This window comes from Lytechinus pictus, chromosome 17, assembly GCF_037042905.1.
Source record: "Lytechinus pictus isolate F3 Inbred chromosome 17, Lp3.0, whole genome shotgun sequence".
Classification (NCBI taxonomy): Eukaryota; Metazoa; Echinodermata; class Echinoidea; order Temnopleuroida; family Toxopneustidae; genus Lytechinus; species Lytechinus pictus.
Window position 1 is genome coordinate 21,981,742 of NC_087261.1, and position 21,242 is coordinate 22,002,983.

The window sequence follows — 21,242 nt, forward strand, 5'->3', positions numbered from 1 at the left end:
GACAAGTCCTTTCATGAAACGCCCCCTGGAGGCAACTACTGCTTTGATTCACCTATTTTCGACAAAGGAGGGCTTTTGAAAATTAGATTTTCTATGTCGAAATAGCAATGTAGATTTGTGTCCTATTTTATCAGGGGCAAGGGTCATGGCTGGGTTTGAACCAAGGCTTTTAATAATTACAGTCAGGCACATTAGACCAACTTGTTAACCACTCGTGCACTTTTAAAAAACCCTGATTTTACAGGGAAAAAAAAGATTTTGCAGAGAGCAATAACATAATCATTCTGTAAATTCATAAAACAGGAATTTTTCTGCAATTTAACTGAACAGGTCTGTTTCAAAAGAGGAAAGAGTGTTTTCTTTAAGGAAATTTGTAAGGTTCCATACACCAAATACCAATTTCCTGTAAGATTACGCAATCTGGTAAGATTACAGGTGTTCTCGAGACTCTGCTGCAAGAACTTCTTTTATTTTAAGGATAAATTATCTAACAGTGTGGATTGGAACACCCCCTCATCAAATCCCGTTTTTCGGATAGGATCCAGGTGTGTGTGTGTGTAAAAGATAACTAAAAAAAATTGAAAATAAGTGAAAGAAAACAATAGGCCTACTCCCCCACGCACACAACGACAAGAAAAGCATTACTCCTCTCCAAAACTGTTTCCTATATATTTCATTTTTTGCTGAAAACGATATTTATTATTCATTTAAAAATGTAAGCAAGAAGGGCAAGATGTTTGGGAGAAGCGCGGTAATAAACAGTAAAAATATACGTCTTTCGAAGTAGAAATTCTATTCCTCTGCTTATGAACGGATGCCGTTATTACCATATTGTAATTCTTTTGATGAATCGGTTAGAAAATTATTCATATGATAAAATAACTTAGTTATATACAGCATTTGTTGTAAGCGTAATATACAAAACCTAAAGTACCTAATAAGTGTTCATATTTTGATACAATATACACATATTACTTTAGGGTACATAAAAGTATTTACACAATCAAAATATACGACCGTTTAAAAGACACTTAAGCAAAGTAACAAAATTATATTTTTGTTTACAAAAACCAATATGTGAACAGAATGAAAATATAATAATTAGCACTTATATAACACATTTTTATGCAGAATAATTATTACGAGAAACATATTCCCTTAGACTTTTCTATTATGTTAATTTTACCTCTACTTAGTAGTAAACTTTAACGTGATTATCCAGTTGATTTGAATAAACTGGGAAAAGCAAACAAGAATAAGTGAAGAATTAATAAATATCAGACCAATACGAATGTGAGAGCATTTTAAAAGTTCGATGCATGCTGAATTTAAGAATAGAGTTAGCTGCACTATACGAGTCGCATGCGAGCGGTGGAATTAATGATTCTACACGATCGTTACAGGGGCCTCGGAAACCGGAGGCTGGGTGGTCTTCAGCCACCCCCCCCCCCCCCACACACACACTTTTTTTTCCAAAACCGTGAACAAAAACGTAAAAATCATCATCTGATTGTGATTTGTTTGCATGGTCAGCGCCCCACCCCCACTTCCAAAACCTTTCCGCGGCCCCTGCATTACTTACTTATATTTCTATAAGAAATGTCTCATGTTGATACTTTGATATAAAACAATCTCTGATTATTCCGTTAAAAAATGTGATATTGCTATTGCTGCAAGCTGTTTTAATACAACTAAGAATTTCTTCAATTTCAAATAATGTATTTGAAAATTCATGCAAAATAAATAAGTTAATAAAATGTGAGCGTGTCCTTTCATCGACTCTCTCGTTTACATATTACCCATATTGTGCATTTAACTTCTCGTAAACTTAAACGAAATTTTGAATGTCATTGCTTTTACATTTTTTCCAGTCAAGTACATTTCTTGGTTTGGTGTATTTGAGTAGTCGACCGTATAGAGTATCGGAGTAATGACGTCATAAAATCCTGTTTAGCATTTTAGCATTTTTTTTAAAATATCATATTCACCAGATCATGAAGAAATAAATCCACAACACAAATTTAGTGACAATCGGTTCGGGGGTTGGGGCATGTTGGTCCCCTATGGACCGATTCCCAACAAATTGTGGTTATGGGGTTAGTTCGGTATGTTCTAAAAGACAAAATATGATTTTTGTGACTTCATCAATTCGGTACTCTATTCTCTTCAAACTACAATGACGTGTAGCGCCCACCGCGCCTATTGGCTGGAATTTCTGGGGCCCGTCTTACAAAGACTTGCGATTGATCCGATCAATCGCAGCTATGGAAAGCCAGCAAAGTCAACATATAAAATGCATGTTTGCTCAAAAAAATTTCTAGATATGAATAGATATCCATAAATTAATTGATTTCTTGACAATTTGGTGTGTTCTCCTTTGTTTACAAAGAACATTTTTCAAATTTCCTGTAGAAACTATTACGACACTGATGGATTTCCATAGAGTTACGATTGGTTGGCCCACCAATCGTATCTCTTTGTGAGACGAGGCCCTGAACTTACAAAACAGTCATGTTATAAACAATGGCAAGTGAATGATAGGTTGCATAGATGGTTCCTAGCATTTAATTGAATTTTCTCGGCTGTCGGAATGACTGGAATGGCAGTCGTTTGATGAAATGTCAATCGCTTTATCTGGCTTACAATCTGGAAGGGTCTCTGACAAAAAGGGATATCCCCAATCCGTTTGATTTGCCGAAGGAACTCCCGTGTGGTCGGGAGAGTTCGGAGTTGACCGGGACATGAGGTCGGGGGGTTTCGGAGCAGATCGGGGAACGCCGTCGAGTGAGAGTTGCTTAATGGGCATTGATCTGTTCAAGTTAGAAGGATTTGTGGATACTGATCCTTGTGTGTCTCCGTTGAGAAGTTCATCCACAAGGGAAGGTGCCGATTTAGGAATGCCGTTTGAAGATACCATTCTAAGTGGTACTTTGCTATTATTATCTAAGTTAAGTAGTTCTTGCGAATGCGAAGGTGTGTGTTGGCGGATGTCAGGATTTGCATCACCATTCTCAACCTGTGCGTCAGAGGTGTTTGTGGTTTGCATTAAGTCAATAATATCTCCCTGAGGCTTGTCATCATGTGAACCGTTACTACCGGCATCTTCTGCACTGGTGATTGTTTGCATAGGGACGGGACCGATGGTATCGCGTTGCTTCTTGGAATGGAAGTTCAAGAGTCCCGCTTTGCTACGGGACCTTGCCTTTGACCTAATGTTGCTATTATCACCCACTTTCTTTGACGAAGGAGAAGAATCGCTTGGTCGTTTGCTTGAATCACTGTCCTTGGAGCTTTGGCGACCTAACTTGATACCAGCGGTAATACTTCCTATACCAGCTAGGAAGGCCGGTCGATGCTTCTGTTTCCTTGTCTTAGGTTTTGTACCAGCTTTTTTGCACAGACGCGGGTGGGGCGCTGCACCGGAACTCGAGCCAGAGTCGGTCGAGGACACGCTTGCTCTTCTTCCTTCCTCGATCGTGACCCGCTTCGGATGCCCACCCTGTGAATATTGACTTTCTGAACTAGATTTTCTTGTCAAGGAAGAGCGTTCCATGGGTTCATCGCCTGAACTCATGGTATGCTTTAATGAAGGTTTCACGGCTTGCCCCGGACGGCCAGGCTCTGGTGCTTTCGTCCACGTAGTGGTGAAACCATCATCAAGTTTCTGAACTATGACTCCCATCTCACCTGTTGCGTTACAATCAGAGACCGGAGAGGGCGTTTCCTTGCCATGTCCCTGTCTTGGTCCGAGCAAAGGTTCTGTTTCGCTGGTATCTGTGTCTCTAGGAGACATCGACTGTCGAAACCCACTCTGCGAATCATCGCGGTGTGACGGACCGCCGTACCTATCAGGCAACTGCATTTCGACCTTACTCTGCTTGCTTGGGGAACTTATAGTGTGGATTGACAAGTCATAACTTGGCGGTCCTCTGTCAGTCGACTTATCATCTTGGCCTCCCACTCCAGTCTGGCCTGCTAAGATCCCTACATTACCTATGGTCCGAAGGATTCTCGGTAATTCATGATGATCTTGTGATTCACCAAACGCATCGGATGCGAGACTACTGGAGCTTTGTCTATTCGCATGATCAGTGTATGTGGTAGAACTGTAAGTACGGTCTCGCCCATGCGGATATATTCCACTATGTGCCCGATCATTGCCTCTCCACTGGACACCAGTATTGTCCTTTATACCTTCGTCATGAGAATGGTACCTCCGGTTCAATCCCACAATATCAGGATCCGCCTGGGCTCCTCTCTTATCCTTGCACCTCAGCGGGCTAGAACTACTTCTCATACGAGTCTGAACTATCGGATTCAAGGGCTTCAATCCATATCCCATCTCAGAAAGTTCTACAAAATGGAGATCTCGCATATCAAGACTGACCAGGCTTCCGTCGCGTTTAGCCCGGTCAAGTGCTTCATGACGTTTCAGCGCCTTTTCCTGTCGTTTTTGCTCTCTGTAGTACTCGGAGAAATTATTCACGATGATTGGAATGGGAAGGGCGATAAAGAGCACACCGCACACACAGCAAACAGAACCAATGATCTTCCCAAGAACGGTGATGGGGCTGATGTCACCGTAACCGACTGTCGTCATCGTGATGGCAGCCCACCAAAAAGACGCAGGAATACTTGTGAAATCGGTAAACGGAACGTCTTTCTCGGCGAAGTAAGCGAGACTCGAGAAGAGCATGATGCCGATGGCGAGGAACAGTATAAGAAGTCCCAGTTCTTTGTAGCTGGTGCGGAGCGTGAAACCCAGCGACTGCAGCCCGGTCGAGTGCCTGGCCAACTTGAGAATCCTCATGATCCGCATCACCCGAAAGATCTGGACAACCCGTCGCATGTTCTGGAACTGCATGACGCTCTCTCGCGACTCGGTGAGGAAGAGTGTTACGTAATACGGTAAGATGGCCAAGAGATCGATGATATTGAGGACGCCCTTGAAGAACTTCCACTTGTTGGGAGCGGAAATGAGGCGGAGGAGGTACTCTAGAGTGAACCAAGCTATACAGATGCTCTCTATCATGGCCAATTTGTCATTGTCGATAGGGTTGTTCTGGGCGTCTCTTTTCTGTAAACCTTCCATGGTGTTGAGAGATAGGGCTATGGTGGAAAGAATGATGAAAAGGATGGAGATGATAGCGATGACCTGAAAGAGAGAAAAAAAAAAAATTAAAGTGACGAGAAATTTAGAAAAGATACTTTAATCATATCACCATAAAAAATGACTGGTTTATATCATTCTCAGGCATGCAATTCCAGCGACACCGACGTTACTGTTTGCTGCCTCTGTTATATATAAAAACTGTAAGACCAATTACATTCATTTATTTAGTTATTTCCTCTTTAAAGATATTCATAGCATAATTATAATGATTAAGAATATTCAAGAATTTCTCAGTAAAGCTTTGTTAGTTATGCCTATTCAATGAGGCTGAGCAATTTTTGTTCTCTGGAATGTACAAAGATAGACAATATAGACTGCTACACAATTAGAGACTCCTAGTGATAGTGGAAAAGGACAATAGGATTACATGTAGCTATGTTGTTTACATTGTTAATTTCACTTAGGTCATTCAAGAGTCTTCTTGAATTGAACTGCTCCAGAAAGAAGGAGAATGCTCTTTTTAAAGACAATACTAGAAGCTTCCAGAATAGTAGAAATTCATATATACAACCTGGCAGTTTCTTCATCATATCAGATCAGAACTCAAAGTTTCAAACCAGACTTTATGTCAGAGCATAGTTTATTCCAACTGGAATACAACATTTATCTTCTGTGGAATTATTTGCAAGCCATCAATGAACTGTTTGCAGTTACTTTGAGAGAGGAATTCTTAGTTCTAATCGAGATCATCATTCTGTTTTAATGAACGCTTTTCAACCCATGGATTGCTGAAATTGACTGTTAATCATCATCAACATCGTCTTCGCAGGCATTTCAACTCGTTACGGTGACTCTTATTGTATATCGTGTTTCAACATAAATTTCACCATCGTCAGGATTGTGGACATTGATTTAAGGAACCTTTGCCAGCCAACTTGGATATATACATCATTTAGAATATACATTTATGGAATAATCAGAACTGACACTTCAAGAGATGTAAGATTATTATTTTTGTTTTGTTTAGTGTATGATTGATCTATTTCCTGTAATAAAAAAAGGAAATTAAATATAAAACTAAATTTTCATTGTTATTTGTGGCAGTATCGTAACACCTCGGACGCATATGTCAGAGCATAGTGTTCTAGAGGGTTGATATATGATTTTTGCATGTGTTATCTCATTGGCCAATCAGCAAATCCATTTTAGGGAGTTGGCCCATGAGGGGGGGGGGATATTAATATACATACTTAGCCCCACGAAAGCCAATGTATTATTTACCTAGTTCATAACATTTAGAATTAGGCATGTAATACACTGACTTCAATGGGGCTATTAGGTATTCATGGGGTCATATCTTGGGAGCCCGTTGCATAAAGGTTACTGTTAGGGTATCTTTGCCATCCAATGGTAACTACCACTATAACTCTGATCAACAGTCAATCAAAATCAAGGATTCCATGCAAGTTACCATTATGGTTCCTTTTATGCAACGGGGCCCAGAATGTGGTATCAAAAAGTAATGAACTGCTAAATTGGAAGATATTTATGACGTCACATGTCGGTACTCTATTATAGCTCAATCACATTTTATACTACTTCTAAACCGCCTATAGACAAGCGAGATGAGAGAAAAATAAGCACTTCGCATAATTTGCATACAAGGCTTCAAAGTGGAAGAATCGTAGGGCCTAGCCAATTCTCAGATGGGAGTAATATCGCAAGTACATCATTTCCTTTCGCCATCCCGGAAACAGAGTTTTGGTGTAATGGCTTATTTAGCTCAAGGCGTTCCCATTTCGCTTTTCAACTGAAGTGTTTTGATGTTGCTCATTTACAAGACAAGTGGTGTCCCCTCAGCATTGGTTCTGCGAGTAAGATACATATTATCGTCTTTCATCCAAGCTTTCACCCTTGGACTCCAGTCATCGTTATATTCTTGCCTCTCTAAGATCACTTAGAAATATGTCCTTCAAGCCGTCAATATTTCATCTTGAATAGATGGTATGCCATCTCATCACCATTCAAAGTCCTTAAAGGACAAGTTCATTCCAACATAAAGTTTATTTGAATAAAAAAAGAAAAATCGAACAAGCATAACACTGAAAAGTCCATCAAAATTGGATGTAAAATAAGAAAGTTATGACATTTTTTAATTTTCGTTTAATTTCACAAAACAGTTATATGCATATCCTGGTCGGTATGCAACTGAAGGAATTGATGACGTCACTCAATCACCATTTCCTTAGTATTTTATTATATGAACGATGAAATATTCCCTTTTTTCTCCTCATTGTCATATAAAACAAAGTTTTACTCCCCCCTGAACATTTGGAATTACCATTGTTTTAACATTTGAACACTAATAAACAAAACAAAAGAAAGAATGAGGAACACGATCTACTCTCTCATTTGCATATCACTGAGTTATGCATATAATTGTTTTGTGAAAACTAAGCGAAAGTTCAAAATGGCAAACTTTCCTATTTTACATCCGATTATGATGAAATTTTCTGCGTTAGGCTTATTTGATTTTTCTGTATTGATTCAAATCAAATTTGTCTGGGGGTGGACTTGACCTTTAGTACACTTTTTAGAACTCCTTGCAGACGGTTGCTATAAGTTTGTGCAATATGCAGGAGATACAGGTGTAGGCATATTTTCTTGGTAGTGGGTTTCTTTATGCATGGGTACCAGTAGCATAGTTTATGAAGAGACATAGCGTATGGGGTCAAATATCTGCAAGGTTGCGAGAGAGCGAGCGAAGCGACCAAGCACAAAGTTTGGCCTTTTTAATACCAAAAAGTCGAATTCTGGATCAGTTTGGACATACCATCCAGAGATAAATATATTTCACTTTTTCCTTTCCTTTTCTTTTTTTTCTGTGCGCTGGTCATGAGTGCGGAATTAATCTCTATGGCAAGTGCCAAGTGCACATTTTATTATGATGAAAAAAAAAACATAATCGGTATCTATATCAGATGTATTGATTTACGGTTTGTTTATCTGTCGATAAACGTGAAAGGAGCAACATGGACAACGGTACTTTGTCTAGCGCTGGACTAGTATTGCATAATTATGCAAAGAATTGAACAAAAAGGGAAAAGAAAAAAAAACGTGCGCCCACAACTAGAATTGTAAAGTCGGGTACCTGACTTTAGTTGCTGCTTCGGGATATTTACACAAAATGGTGGAGGTGCTCTTTTTTCACATTAGCGCCCGATGCTACAATAATGCCCTTGAACGATGAAGAAGCATTTACATGCTGATATAAAGCATATTGTTTATCGTGCAAAGCAGGATGCGACCAAATTCCGAGTCCTTGAGTATCTATTGATCGATAATTATGTATAGGAGCGATATAGGATGCGATGCGGAGAAACAGACAGGTGTGCTTTGCCGACAAAGCCTCATGGACATTTATGTTTTCAAACATCTGACGTCAAAAGTTCCCCCACACTACGCCCCCGCTAACACTTCCTCAAAATAAATCAAAACTGACATGTCAGTTACTGTCTGCCAATTATCTCCTTACGGAGCCTTTAAAGTGCCATCGACTTGACGACTTGGCGAGACGCTTTATCTTGCTATGTTGACATAATAACCTTATTATGTCGACATGGCGAGATACGTTATCTCGCCAAGTCGACTTATAAAAAGTTATATGTCGACATCGCCAAGTCGACTTATAAAAAGTTATATGTCGACATGGCGAGATACGTTATCTTGCCAAGTTGACTTATAAAACATTACATGTCAACATGGCGAGATATGAAGTGTCCAAGGCCCGGCGAGAGTTCAAATATCTCGCCAAGTTGACATATAACTCTTTATAAGTCGACTTGGCTAGATAAAATATCTCGCCATGTTGACATATATTTTTTCATAAGTCAACTTGGCAATATAACGTATCTCGCCATGTCGACATATAACATTTTATAAGTCGAATTGGCAAGATAACGTATCTCGCCATGTCGACATAATAAGGTTAATATGTCGACATGGCAAGATAAAGTTTCTCGCCAAGTCGTCAAGTCGATGGCACTTTAAAGGCTCTGTATCTCCTCAATAACTTGCAAAATCGTCCACTTTTTTTTCTAAGGTTGCCGAGTGTTACATACTCGCATACATGTTCTATTTTGAGAATATCTTTTCACTTCGAATGGTAATGATACTCAGATCATTTTCAATGATTTGTAGAGCGCAGACATTATGTGCATATATTCTATTGCACTGTAATCAAGAGCTTAGGAAATGCTTGAAAACAAATTCAGAAGGGGGGAAAAGGTGTGAGAATATTTTGTAAGATTACATTTTCAAGATTTATATACATGTATATATTGATTTTTTCAGAACATTCAGAGAGATAGGTGAGAAAAAACGTTGAATGCGTTGAATCAGTACATTATCATATCGGGTATATGAGAACATAATCATATTAATGAGGAGAAAGAGATTTAAAATTCATATCTAATATTGCGAATACCATTCCATTTTGAATGGTAATGGTATTTAGATAATTTTCCATTGGTTTCAAATTTTGTATGATGATATTTTCAAGATTTAGAGATAAAGTTATTTTTTTCAAACATGATTGATGAGTTGAATTAATAAATAATGATGAGTTTAATCAACAAATTAAGATAAATATATAAAGAAAAAGATGGGAAAGTTTCATAAACACAAAAAAGTTGGCAAAATTTCGTCGCCTAGATGATCACGACACCGATTGCATCACATGGGAAGGGAGTTAACAGAAAGAAATTCCTTGCCTGAGAATTAAGCGAGTGCAGACGTTTAATATTACCATGATTGATGAGGGGTTGTCACTCGTCATGATGTCAGCAACGTAAGGAATCTGTACTCTCGCTTCCCTCATTCGCTTGTAATCTTAAAAATGTCTACATTAACCATTGATTCTCCGGGGGACAATGAGGATTTCATTAACAGGGGGGGGGGGTTAAAATTTTGATACCTTATATTTATCACAAAAAAATGTCACGTCATGAATGAATTATGGAGTGCATTTATCATCTACTGTATTTATAAGTGTATATTTTAACGATTTGAAATGCATTTATATGATATCTTGTGTTGTAAATTTGTATTTTTTATGATTTGGAAATAAAGACATTGAAATTAATTGTATGAGCCAAATGTGTTATGGAGAATATTTAGGGGAATGAAGACCTAGTTCTTTTGTTTCTCTGAGAACGGTCCCATTTCCCTACCAAAAATCAACAACCAATCCCCCCCCCCAAAAAAAAAAAAAGTCACTACAAACATGCTACTTTATCCCGTGATTTAACAAAGGGAAGCATAGCCATGATGTGTACTAGTGTGCATGGGCGGAAATCCCAGGGGGGACGTGTCCCCCCTACTCAAAATAGTAGGGGGGGACACAATATCAAATGTCCCCCTATATACTATTTGTGGTCTTTTATGATTGTAAGAAATACATCATTCAAAATCGAAATAAAACATGTATTTTAGATGTATGTTAGGACGAGATGACCTTACGATTGGGATTTTTTTTTTTTGCTTGTCAAATTTATTTTCGTCAAAATGACCTTAAATCTTGGGTGGTAACCTTTTTTTTTGTCGAAATGACCTTAAATTTGGGGTGATAATTTTTTTTTTTGCTTGTCAAATTTTCCAGCCCCTTGTCCCCCCTACCTTTTGGGAGAGATTTCCGCCCCTGCTAGTGTGGCGATACTTAATAATAGTTCCCCAGTAAGGCTTTCATTTTAAGTTCACTAAGACAAAAGTAACATCAATGCAGGGGCCGCGGAACGGTTTTCAAAGTGGGGGGGGGGGGGGCTGAACATGCAAAAAATCACAATTATATGGTAATTTTTACGTTTTTGTACACGGTTTTGGAAATAAGTGGGGGGGGGGGGCTTCACAAGCCCCCCCCCCCCGCTTCCGCGGTCCCTGCAATGTGAACGATAGTGATATGTATAGCACTACAAATCATGAAATATAATTACACGTGAGCATTTAATACTGACCCATTTCATTCAGACTCATATCTCCGGAAGATATGAAATAAGTAATGAAAACACTTCAACGAGAGAGAGAGGGGGAGGGAGATGCGCGCTACAATAATTTGGAAAATTAGGAGGGAAAGACAGAAGGGGTGGGGAAGGGTAGAGGAAAGTGAGAGAGAGGAGGAAAGACGGGGGAGTGTGGGGGCAGGTGGATGACCACTGTTTGCAGGCAGAAGAATAGCCATTTTGCCGTTGCCTCCGCTAAGATTAAATTCCAGGCTTCTAATTACACGGTCCCATGTGTAAAGGAGACGGAAGACGGTGTCGCGCCACTGTAGCAGGCTGTGATAAAGCGCCAACAGTCAGTAGTCTTCAGATTCGATCCGAGTTTGACTAAAACCAATGTATATGAAACAAAATCTACATTAAGTGCTTCCCTCTTGATGGTCATTGTGTCATCTGGGCTTACGATAAGGTCGCCGACCGCCGTTGTTTTCGTATGGCGACGTAAGGAGAATAAAACAACAAAGATAATGTATTGTCAAATGCCGGTCATGACAAAGAACAACCAAATAGTCTTTGTCGAAAATTGGTGTAAACAGCAATTTTGTCCTTAACTCTGGGAAAATGACATATTTGCCGTTTTTTTCATACGCTCCAAAATTTAGGAGGAAACTTCAACAATTTTCGACAAAGACCTCCGAGCTGTTCTTTGTCATAATTATAATGGGCATTTTCAATACATTTACTGTGTTCCTGAATCCTCCGTACGTCGTTAAGCGAAAACTCCCTAATGATGGTCAGGGGTGGTACTAGAAGGGGGTGGGAGTGGCCCACTCATCATGTAGTTTTCCATGTAGTGTACGTTTAAAAAAAAACGGAAAAAACCCAAAGGATACAAACAGAAGACATGAGAAGAAAGAAGAGTTTAAAAAAAAAGAGATGTGGAACGTGTACTACTATCCAATCCCTATCGTTCAATCTAGAAAAGATGATTCCATCTATATAAAGGCTTTAGAAAAAAAAATTAAAACATGATAAAAAGGAATTATATATGTATATATATATATATATATATATATATATATATATATATATATATATACTGTATATATACAACGACAAAAAGGAAGAAAAGAAAAGGAAAGAGTGGGAAACGAAAAAAAAAAAGGGTGGAATGTATTATGATTTACCGATTAATATTATTCTGTTTCTGTTTATGGTAGCTCCCAAAGGAACTCGGCAGAGCAGCTTTTTGGCAGCCTGGTAAACGCGAAGCTGGTATGTAACCAATTACCTACGTCACATTCTATTACATAATCATGATAATACGTCACGGTAAGTTCTTGATGGAATGCAGACTAAATTCAGCGTGAACTTTAAACAGGAATAATTCGAAAACAAGGACAAGTCCACCCCAACAAAAAGCTGCTTTTTATAGAAAGAAAAAAAACAGACACGCATAACGCTGAAAATTTCATCAAAATCCGATCTAAAATAAGGAAGCAATGAAATTTTAAAGTTTTGCTTAATTTCACAAAACAGCTATATGCACATCCTGGTCGGTATGCAAATGAGGGGACCGATAACATCACTCACTCACTATTCATTATTTTATCATGTGAAATATGAAATATGTTAATTTTCTTATCATTGCTATGTGAAAAAAAATCATTACTCCCTGAACATGTTGTCCTATTTGTCGAATTCGTAAAAATTGAAATATTGTGTAATTCAAACAATAAAAAACAAAAGAAATAGTGAGTGAGTGACATCATCGACTCTCTTATTTGCATATCACTGAATTTTGCACATAACTGTTTTGTGAAAAAAAATCGAAACTTTAAAATGTCATAACTTTCTTATTTTACATTCAATTTTGATGAAGTTTTCAGCGTTATTCTTGTTTTCCATCTATTCTCCATCCGAATAGAACACATTCAAATATTCATGTCTTTGCTTATTTTCTTCTTCAGATTTTCAATTAAGTTATAACTAATTGGACGCTGTAGGCAACAGACGTTTAATTGAAAATCTTTTGATAAAAAATGGTAAAAGATTTGTGTTCAATTGCAACCAAATTAATAAAATAAATTATAACACATATTTGCACAATGTAATCGAGCATAAAGCTTCTTGCAACGACCCAACAGGCCTTGTTCTTGAACGCTCCTTTTCTGACTTGCAAAGGTTTCTTTCGATAAGAATCAGTAAAATTCGTGGATGTTTGTGTAGTACGATCCCTTTTTATTCAGCAACTATTTTTATCATTATGAATACAATAACTGCGTATGAAACGTAATGCAGGGGCTAACTTTAGGTCGATAGGAAGGTCTTGAACAAACATTATCATTTCGAATCAATATGTGACGGCGGCAGTGTAATGCAGGCTGTTCAAGAATGCGATGCCACTTTAGAATAGCTTCCCTGAATGGCTTGTTATGAATATGGTGATGAAGGCATAGCGGGGAGAAACGCCTGATCTAAGGGACAGTGTCACAAGAGGGGAATTGGTGTCCCTACCTCGTATGGTTTCACAAGGGCAGAACAAAAGACGATAAATAATAAAAAAATAATAATAATGAGAACATAATAGTGTAAAGGGAAGACATGAAAAGAAACAGCATAATCCTAAAATAGCTATCAAATCTGATCACACGATTGTGCTTTGCCTAGTTTGCAGTATGACGTAATCATACCGAAGCTGAGTATTTGACGTAATCTAATAAATGATCATAAACATGGCAAAGAATATATTGCCACGGTCACTTCGGCGAAACCAACTCCATCCCGACTTTATTTCGAATGGCATACCAGCGAGCAATTTGGAGTCGGTTTCGTATGGTGCGACAGCAGCATCAACAATCAAGTGAAGTACCAACCTTAGCAGCAGTCGATGAGTTTGGTTTTTCCATAAGATCCCAGAGCTGCCGGCGTCTGTCGGCCAGGCATCCTGATCCAAAATCTTCTTCTTCCCTCTGCCTGAGACTGTCCTCAATCCTCCTCTGCTCCTCCACCTGCTGCTCCTTCTTGGCGTGGTACTTGTGCTGACAGCAGGATTCCATGTACAGTTCATCGATACCCCAGTACTCCAGGTCTTCACTGAAGGACACCGGACAGATGTCCTCAATCAGATGCAACTTGCCTGTCCGGTAGAAGTTGAGGACGGAGCAGAACGACCCAGGGTGACGATCGAAAAAATATTCGTTGTCGATGAGGACGTAGTCGTCGCAGATGGCCATGATGGTTTCGTGGGTGGTGCATTCACGGAGTCTTCCTAGCCGAGATCTCGGGAGTCGACTCAAGGTTCGCCACATTACTTCATGACGCACGCCACCAACGTTGACCTATCACCAAAGGATTCATTGTAATATGAAACTACTTTCATAAATCAGAACAGCAAAGGAATAAGAATATTATTACTAAGGCCAAAGTACTTTGCCCCACTCATGAACAAAACATCTCTGACCTTTGAATGGGGAAGCACTGTAATCAATATCAAGTTCTGCTATAATCATGATAAACGTAATTTGAGTGGAGGATGCGAGATATCAAATGAGCTCGGTAGAGATTCCGCATCATGAAATGTAAATTCGTATAAAAGGAACGCGTCTAACTTTCTACTTTTGCGAGAAATAAGAGAATGACCACAGTGGCATAATCAGATAATATCATCTCTTTGCCCGTTAGAGTATTTATTTACGGCTAGATTGTATTCCGACAATAAAGATTCATGTTTTGTCATACATTTTTTTTATATAACTTTAAAAATCAAAGAATCGGATCAAATGACTTGATTACCAAAGTACATAACCATCAATGATCGTGACATCGTGTTATAGAATATTTCATTATGCAATGGCTATCATAATCTTTCACACATCTTTTAACAATAAAAACGTGGATTTTTTAAGTTACAATATCTACGAATTGCAAAAGAAACATCTAGCTTGCCTTGACTCTCCTACTTAAAGATCGAAGCCTCAAGATCTCATCTGGCGTCGGAAATCCAGGCGGAGGAGAAGATATATTCCTGTGTCCAGACAGGGGCTTCAACGGGAAGGATGACCCGTCATCCTCACCTTTGTCGGCTCCCGCCCCGTCGGAAGACGTCGATGGACCAATTGCAGTTGGAGCAGCCGAGGACGTCGGGGACTTGGACCCCGAAGCTTCGGCGTCCCCGTCCGACGACATCCTGACCGAATTCTGGTGTGTGGACCACACGATTGTGCCTTTGCTGTTCGACGCAGTGAAATTCTTGAGGAAGTGGTTTTTCTCTCCGCATCCGGTCAGCCCGACGAGTCGGTTGTGGCCTTGATCATAGACTATGAGTTATGTTCCTGATCTGGAAGGTTTGATATACAGTTCATCCATGTGAAATTTATCCCGATTTCAAAGGATTCGGGCTGTTTCGTGTTCGTTTCTTAAATGCTCAGCATGTTCCAACACCTGTAGTAAAAGAAGATGATCAAAATGAGATGAGTATACTCGTAATTCAATACAGTATGTTCTACCATCAACACTTGCTGTTAATGGTGTACCCAGCATTTCCTTGAACCTGTATAAGGTTTCGACGTCAACTGCCTATCAAAAATTTTGACTACAGAAACTGAGTATCTCGAAACATTAATTCGTCACTTTGGTTATTTCAAGTTGATCTGTTTCTATTTCAGAAATCTGTCACGTAAAGAAAATTATTATCGTGGTTATTTTATGCTGATTTCATCCTCATTGTGACTGTGTGGACAATATAAATCGTGACATCCCATTATTCTTGTCAAATTTTACCCACTTATTAGCAACAGAACAAGCAAAACAAGTACCCAATGACAGATGGATATCAGCAAATGTCCATTTTCCCGCAGATGCTACAAACTCTTAACGTGTTTCATTTTTATAGTACAAACAAAGGCCGCTGCGACATTAAAATTGTGAATATTCGGCCTGCATTGTTTATCTCGATAGTTCATCACTACTGTCACACGCAGAACACCACAGCACACTCACTATGCTCATCACAGCGATAAGGATCTGGGCTTTCGTTTCATGAAGCACGAAGATGAGGGAACCACATGGAAAAGAGGACTTTAGAAAGGGGCTGACCCGACCCTGCCTCTGATCATCATGATCTACCCGCCATCCTCACGAAGCAACACACAGGTTTAATTAGAAAGACATCTAGTGCAGCAATGCTCGGGCATGGCGTTTGGCTTATATGGGTTTTTCATTACGAAAGTAATCACAAATGAGTACTGGTTGAGTAATAATGAATACCGCCGCTGAACTACCCAGTCGTTGACTATATTCCACAGACCAAGAATGTCGCTGGCTGACTGGTAAAGGGGCAAATAACACGACAGGTTTCAGATATACCTATCAAACACAACTTGTTGTAGACCTACAAGTTGTCGTTGATATATATAATCAATCAGAACGAATGTTATCACTATCTGAAATATGCGCAAAATGAAAGTGTGTGCACGGTGTGCTATCTGTGGTAGAAGTGAGTCTAATGAAAGTGTGTGAACCAAAAGGGTGGTATTATATCATGAAAGCCACGGTTTAGTGAAACCTGGGTTAACTTAGACCACACTTTCATGGAGTGCCAGTTGCAAACCAATTTTCGAATTAAAAATATTACTCTTATCCTGCTGCAAAAAGTTGTCAAAAATCGAGTCGTGAAATGGGAATAAAAGGAAAATACAGATATATAATAAATTTCAAGGAATTAATTTATTGGTACATTGAATCGCCATGAATACTGAAGAAGTATTATGAATGCCAGCATTCCATCGAAGTGTGGTTTTAAATTTTAATTTAGAATACGGTTAAACCTAGCTTTAATGATCAGAATACCAACTAACTTCTTTTGAATCTACTACCGTACTCTTCCTTCAAAATTGAATCCCTCCCCCCAAACAAAAGACATAGGTATATAAATGAAGTAACTAATATTTTGATGATGATGATGATACTACTACTACATGTATACTACTACTACTATTACTGCTACTACTACTATTACTACTACTACTACTACTACTACTACTACTACTACTACTACTACTACTACTACTACTATTTCTACTTTTACTATTATAATAATAATGATAATAATTATAATAATAAGAAGAAGAGAACAATGTATCTACTACTACTACTACTACTACTACTACTTCTGGTAATACTGGTGATAATAAATGATGATGATAATAATAATAATAATGATAAATGGTAACGATAGTGTTTCTATTTTCATATAGTATATATGAATTTTTTTTTCACTCATCCAATGTAATGCTGTGAGACAGAACCATCTATCAACTATTACATGACTTATGAAAACAAATTGTTTTTACTGTGTGTAATAAATCACCAGTAACCACATTCGTAATGAATGAGTAATTCCCCCAGAGGAAAGCAACTACATGTATACATTATTCATAAGATCAGCTCTGATTAATAAATGCCACTATCACACGAACGTAACCTAGTCCAAACCCACCGACGGTATATCAAGGTTAGTGATGCAGTAACTATTGATGGTGTGACTGCGGTTGTTTAGGGGAGGAACGACCTAAACCACAACCGACAGACATGACAGGGTTAAGTGAATATCATTGAAGGAGAACCAAAGCTACCAGTTGATTTGTTTTTATGTTTTCTTCTGCATTCATAACGTTCGTGTACAATGCATTGTTCATTACATAACAAACATAATATATTGGTAATTGATTTTTTGGCATGAGTCGTAAAGAACAAAATTGACTACAGTAAATAAAATGCCATTCTAAACAAGTATGATCTACTATCAAATGATTTCAACATTTACAGTTGGATTCATATAAAAGAGAAAACTCGAACAGGATAATGACAGTTTGAGGAAGATGGAATTAATACGAAAAGGTTATGAGAATTTGAATATTGTGATCTCTAATGATATATAGATCCTCCCATTGGCAATGCGACAAAGATCTGTTATACCAGTCACACGCATTTAACTTTCCCGCCACTTAAGTTCATATTTCCCTTAAATTTGCTCTCTTACTCAATCTGTCGCAAGTTCGGGTCTTCTTTTTATGATCGTCTCATAAAAAGAGGCCATGTAGGCTACTACAACTTTCATAATAATAACAATGATTATAATAATAATGTTTTATTAATCCAGGGTAGCCACTTCATTTTGATAGGAAACTGCTCTACCAGCGGGCCCTGCGTAACATAATATGTTATCATTACCCTTCTCCAATCTAAATGCTGAGCGCCAAGCAAGAAGGCAGAAGGTACCATTTTTATAAGTCTTTGGTATGACTCGGCCGAGGATCGAATCCACGACCTCCCGTTCTTGAGACGGACGCTCTACCACGATATGGGTGCAGTGCAGGCGGGTGTCACGTTACACCATGGGCAATTGTTGGTCCAGAAACGGACCGCCCGAACTCGGCGTTTCGATAAGTTCGTTCTTGTCGTCTTCAGGAGAGTTTGGGAGGTCCAATTCAGGACCTACCATTGCCCACGAAAGACACATGGTGTACCGTGAAGCCCACCACACTCTTATTCTTCGCCATGGAAACCTTCATTAGTTACAGGTGTCATAACATCATATCGTGGATGAATATTCATCCTATTATCAGAATGAGTACGAATTAGGTGTTTTGTGGTACACCCTTAAAATGTTGGGCAACATGTCACACTTGTACTGTCCACACAACAATTGGTCAAAAAAATGTACCCAACTCTAGGTAGTTTTCAACCAATAATGTGTAGTTTTCACCCAAAGCACACATTATTGGTTTAAAACTACCCAAATTGGGATAAAGTTTAAACAATTGCTGTGTAGACAGTGTGTTGCCCAACATTTTTAGAGTGGATATTGCGCCTCCTAAGGAAAGCTCTACATACTTGACGTGACATACATCTTGTTAGAATCGTCAATTTGAGGATCCCCACGGCAATTAGTTTCGTAACTTTAACATTGTTTATACCCAAACTTTCGTTCATCTCATTCTTTCATTTGTCGTTTCATCGAAGCTAAAGATCCCATTTGTTTAATTTGAAATTTACTCACAAGAGACCTTTAGACATAAAAATATGCCAAGTGTTGTATAATTACAAACATAAGTCTACGAAAAATCCTGGAAAAAAAATCAACATAATTCACTCACTGTACATTTTTTTACGTTAGTATTTGAGACGCAAGATGGATGAATGACCCGTGTACATGGACTATTGTTTAACGAAGGCCTTCTGTCCATAAAGTTAGGAGCAACCCTATGAACGGTCAGAAATTAGAGGACCAATACGAATCTATAAAATTTGAGTAATTACAAAAGAGCATGCCCTTTAAATTCGTTCTATCCTGGGTAACATTATGGGGGTCTGTTAAACTATCCTACCCACCCACCCACCTCGTTGAATGAACCCATTTTCTGGTTTTCCGGCATTTGGTATTTAACATTTAAAAACGAAATTATATACATTACACACTGCGTATAAGAGGAGACACTGTGCCCTGTATGGTTAAAATAAGAATGATAATTACTGGCAGCGTAGACGTCGGAATGGATATTACAGCACGAAAGGGGCTGAATATTGTGGAATACTAAGAGCGAATGAGGTTTGCCAACTTTTCATTATAAGCTGCATGGAGGTATGGTAATTTAATTAATACTCCAACTTAACATGTTAGTGAGTGGCTCGTGCATGCTAATCAAATACAGAATCCTTAAGCATGTTACGTCACTGTCTAATACTGTTATTTTCTCACTCAACGCTATACGATAGTACAATATCACTTGATACAGGAAAAAGGCGACCAAAGATATCAGACCCGACAGTCGGAGTAAAAAGGTTAAAACCCTTCTTTCAGTCTGCTCATGTAATAATCCAAACTTGAGTGGTTACAAATCGCATCTTCTCGAAGTTCCTTTTAGAAAATCATTTGTAACAATCCAAAATAGATTTTCTTTGAATTTTCTTTTAAATATAACTTTCAGAATTTTATTTATATATAAGGGCAGCTCATGACAAAAATCTAACAATACATATATTTTTTCAAAAATCTTAAATTACGCGGGAAAAAAAAATCCAGAATACTACTACTGATAATAATGATAAATATATGGAACATTTATATAACGCAGCTACTATATTCATACACTGTACAACGCTCAACAATTTTGGTATCATAATCATTACCCCGGCTGTAGTCGAGTCGCAATTATGGGCGCTCAAGCATTCGAGAAATTTTTAAACCCATTTACTTCACCAGTGTTAAGTGCACCAAATATGGGTATTTTTTTTTGCTGAAGAAATACACGCCATGGTTGGGAATTGAAATCACGTCCCTCAGATTGAAAGACGAGATTCGTAACCACTAGACCACGACGCCCCCACAGAATTAATATTCTATATACAATATTTGCTGGTACCTTCTGGATAGGTGTGGCTTATTTTACACTTGCTTGTAAAATTCATCAGCGAAGAAAAATCACGACAGATTTTCGAGTCGCTTTTATGACATTTCACTAGACCATTATAAGCAGGAGAGTGTATTTTTATAGCAAAGCTACAAGAATAATATTTGAAAATGTGTTGTAAAAATGGTTGGTTTCTCAAGGTTTAATGGTTGGCAGGGTTTTTTTTTACAAGACCCTACGCCACGGACAGTCCGGGGAACTGACTCCGAACCGTCCAAATGTAATACCTTAATCACAATCACTAACCATTAGTTAGTTTGGAGTCGGTTTCGTTGGGGTGATTGTGAAATTATTATTTATTTTTTTCATTTTTTTAACTTCTATTTACTTTGTTTGTTTAGTATGGATAATAATAAAATGGATCTTTTATATAGCGCTTATTACAATACAGTTTCTAAGCGCTTTACAATATAACAAATTATATGGATGGCTATGAAGGGAATAGTTTATACCATGGACATAATCTATAACACGCGGACAGCAATCTATCTTTAAAAAAATAAAGAAAATCAAGACAAGTATCCATAACACAGCGATGTAAAATCGCGAAATTAAATCAGTGTCCATGTCGATGACAAGTGTGAACATGCCTAATATATTTTTTTGTACATCAAGAGGTAACTGGAATCTCGTTTTACGTAGTATAAATGAAGGACTACT

At 38.3% G+C, this 21,242-nt stretch overlaps 1 protein-coding gene across 1 annotated transcript; it reads right to left on the bottom strand.

Moving 5' to 3' along the window:
* Nucleotides 1–317: 317 nt before the first annotated feature.
* On the bottom strand, nt 318–15,555 carry LOC129280106 (uncharacterized). The gene is made up of 3 exons (XM_054916160.2): nt 15,058–15,555; nt 13,986–14,450; nt 318–5,155 (listed from the first exon to the last, which is right to left on the bottom strand). The coding sequence occupies exons 1-3, from the start codon at nt 15,295–15,297 to the stop codon at nt 2,558–2,560; spliced, it is 3,303 nt and encodes a 1,100-aa protein (XP_054772135.2). The 5' UTR covers nt 15,298–15,555; the 3' UTR covers nt 318–2,557.
* Between the last annotated feature and the right edge of the window lie 5,687 nt (nt 15,556–21,242).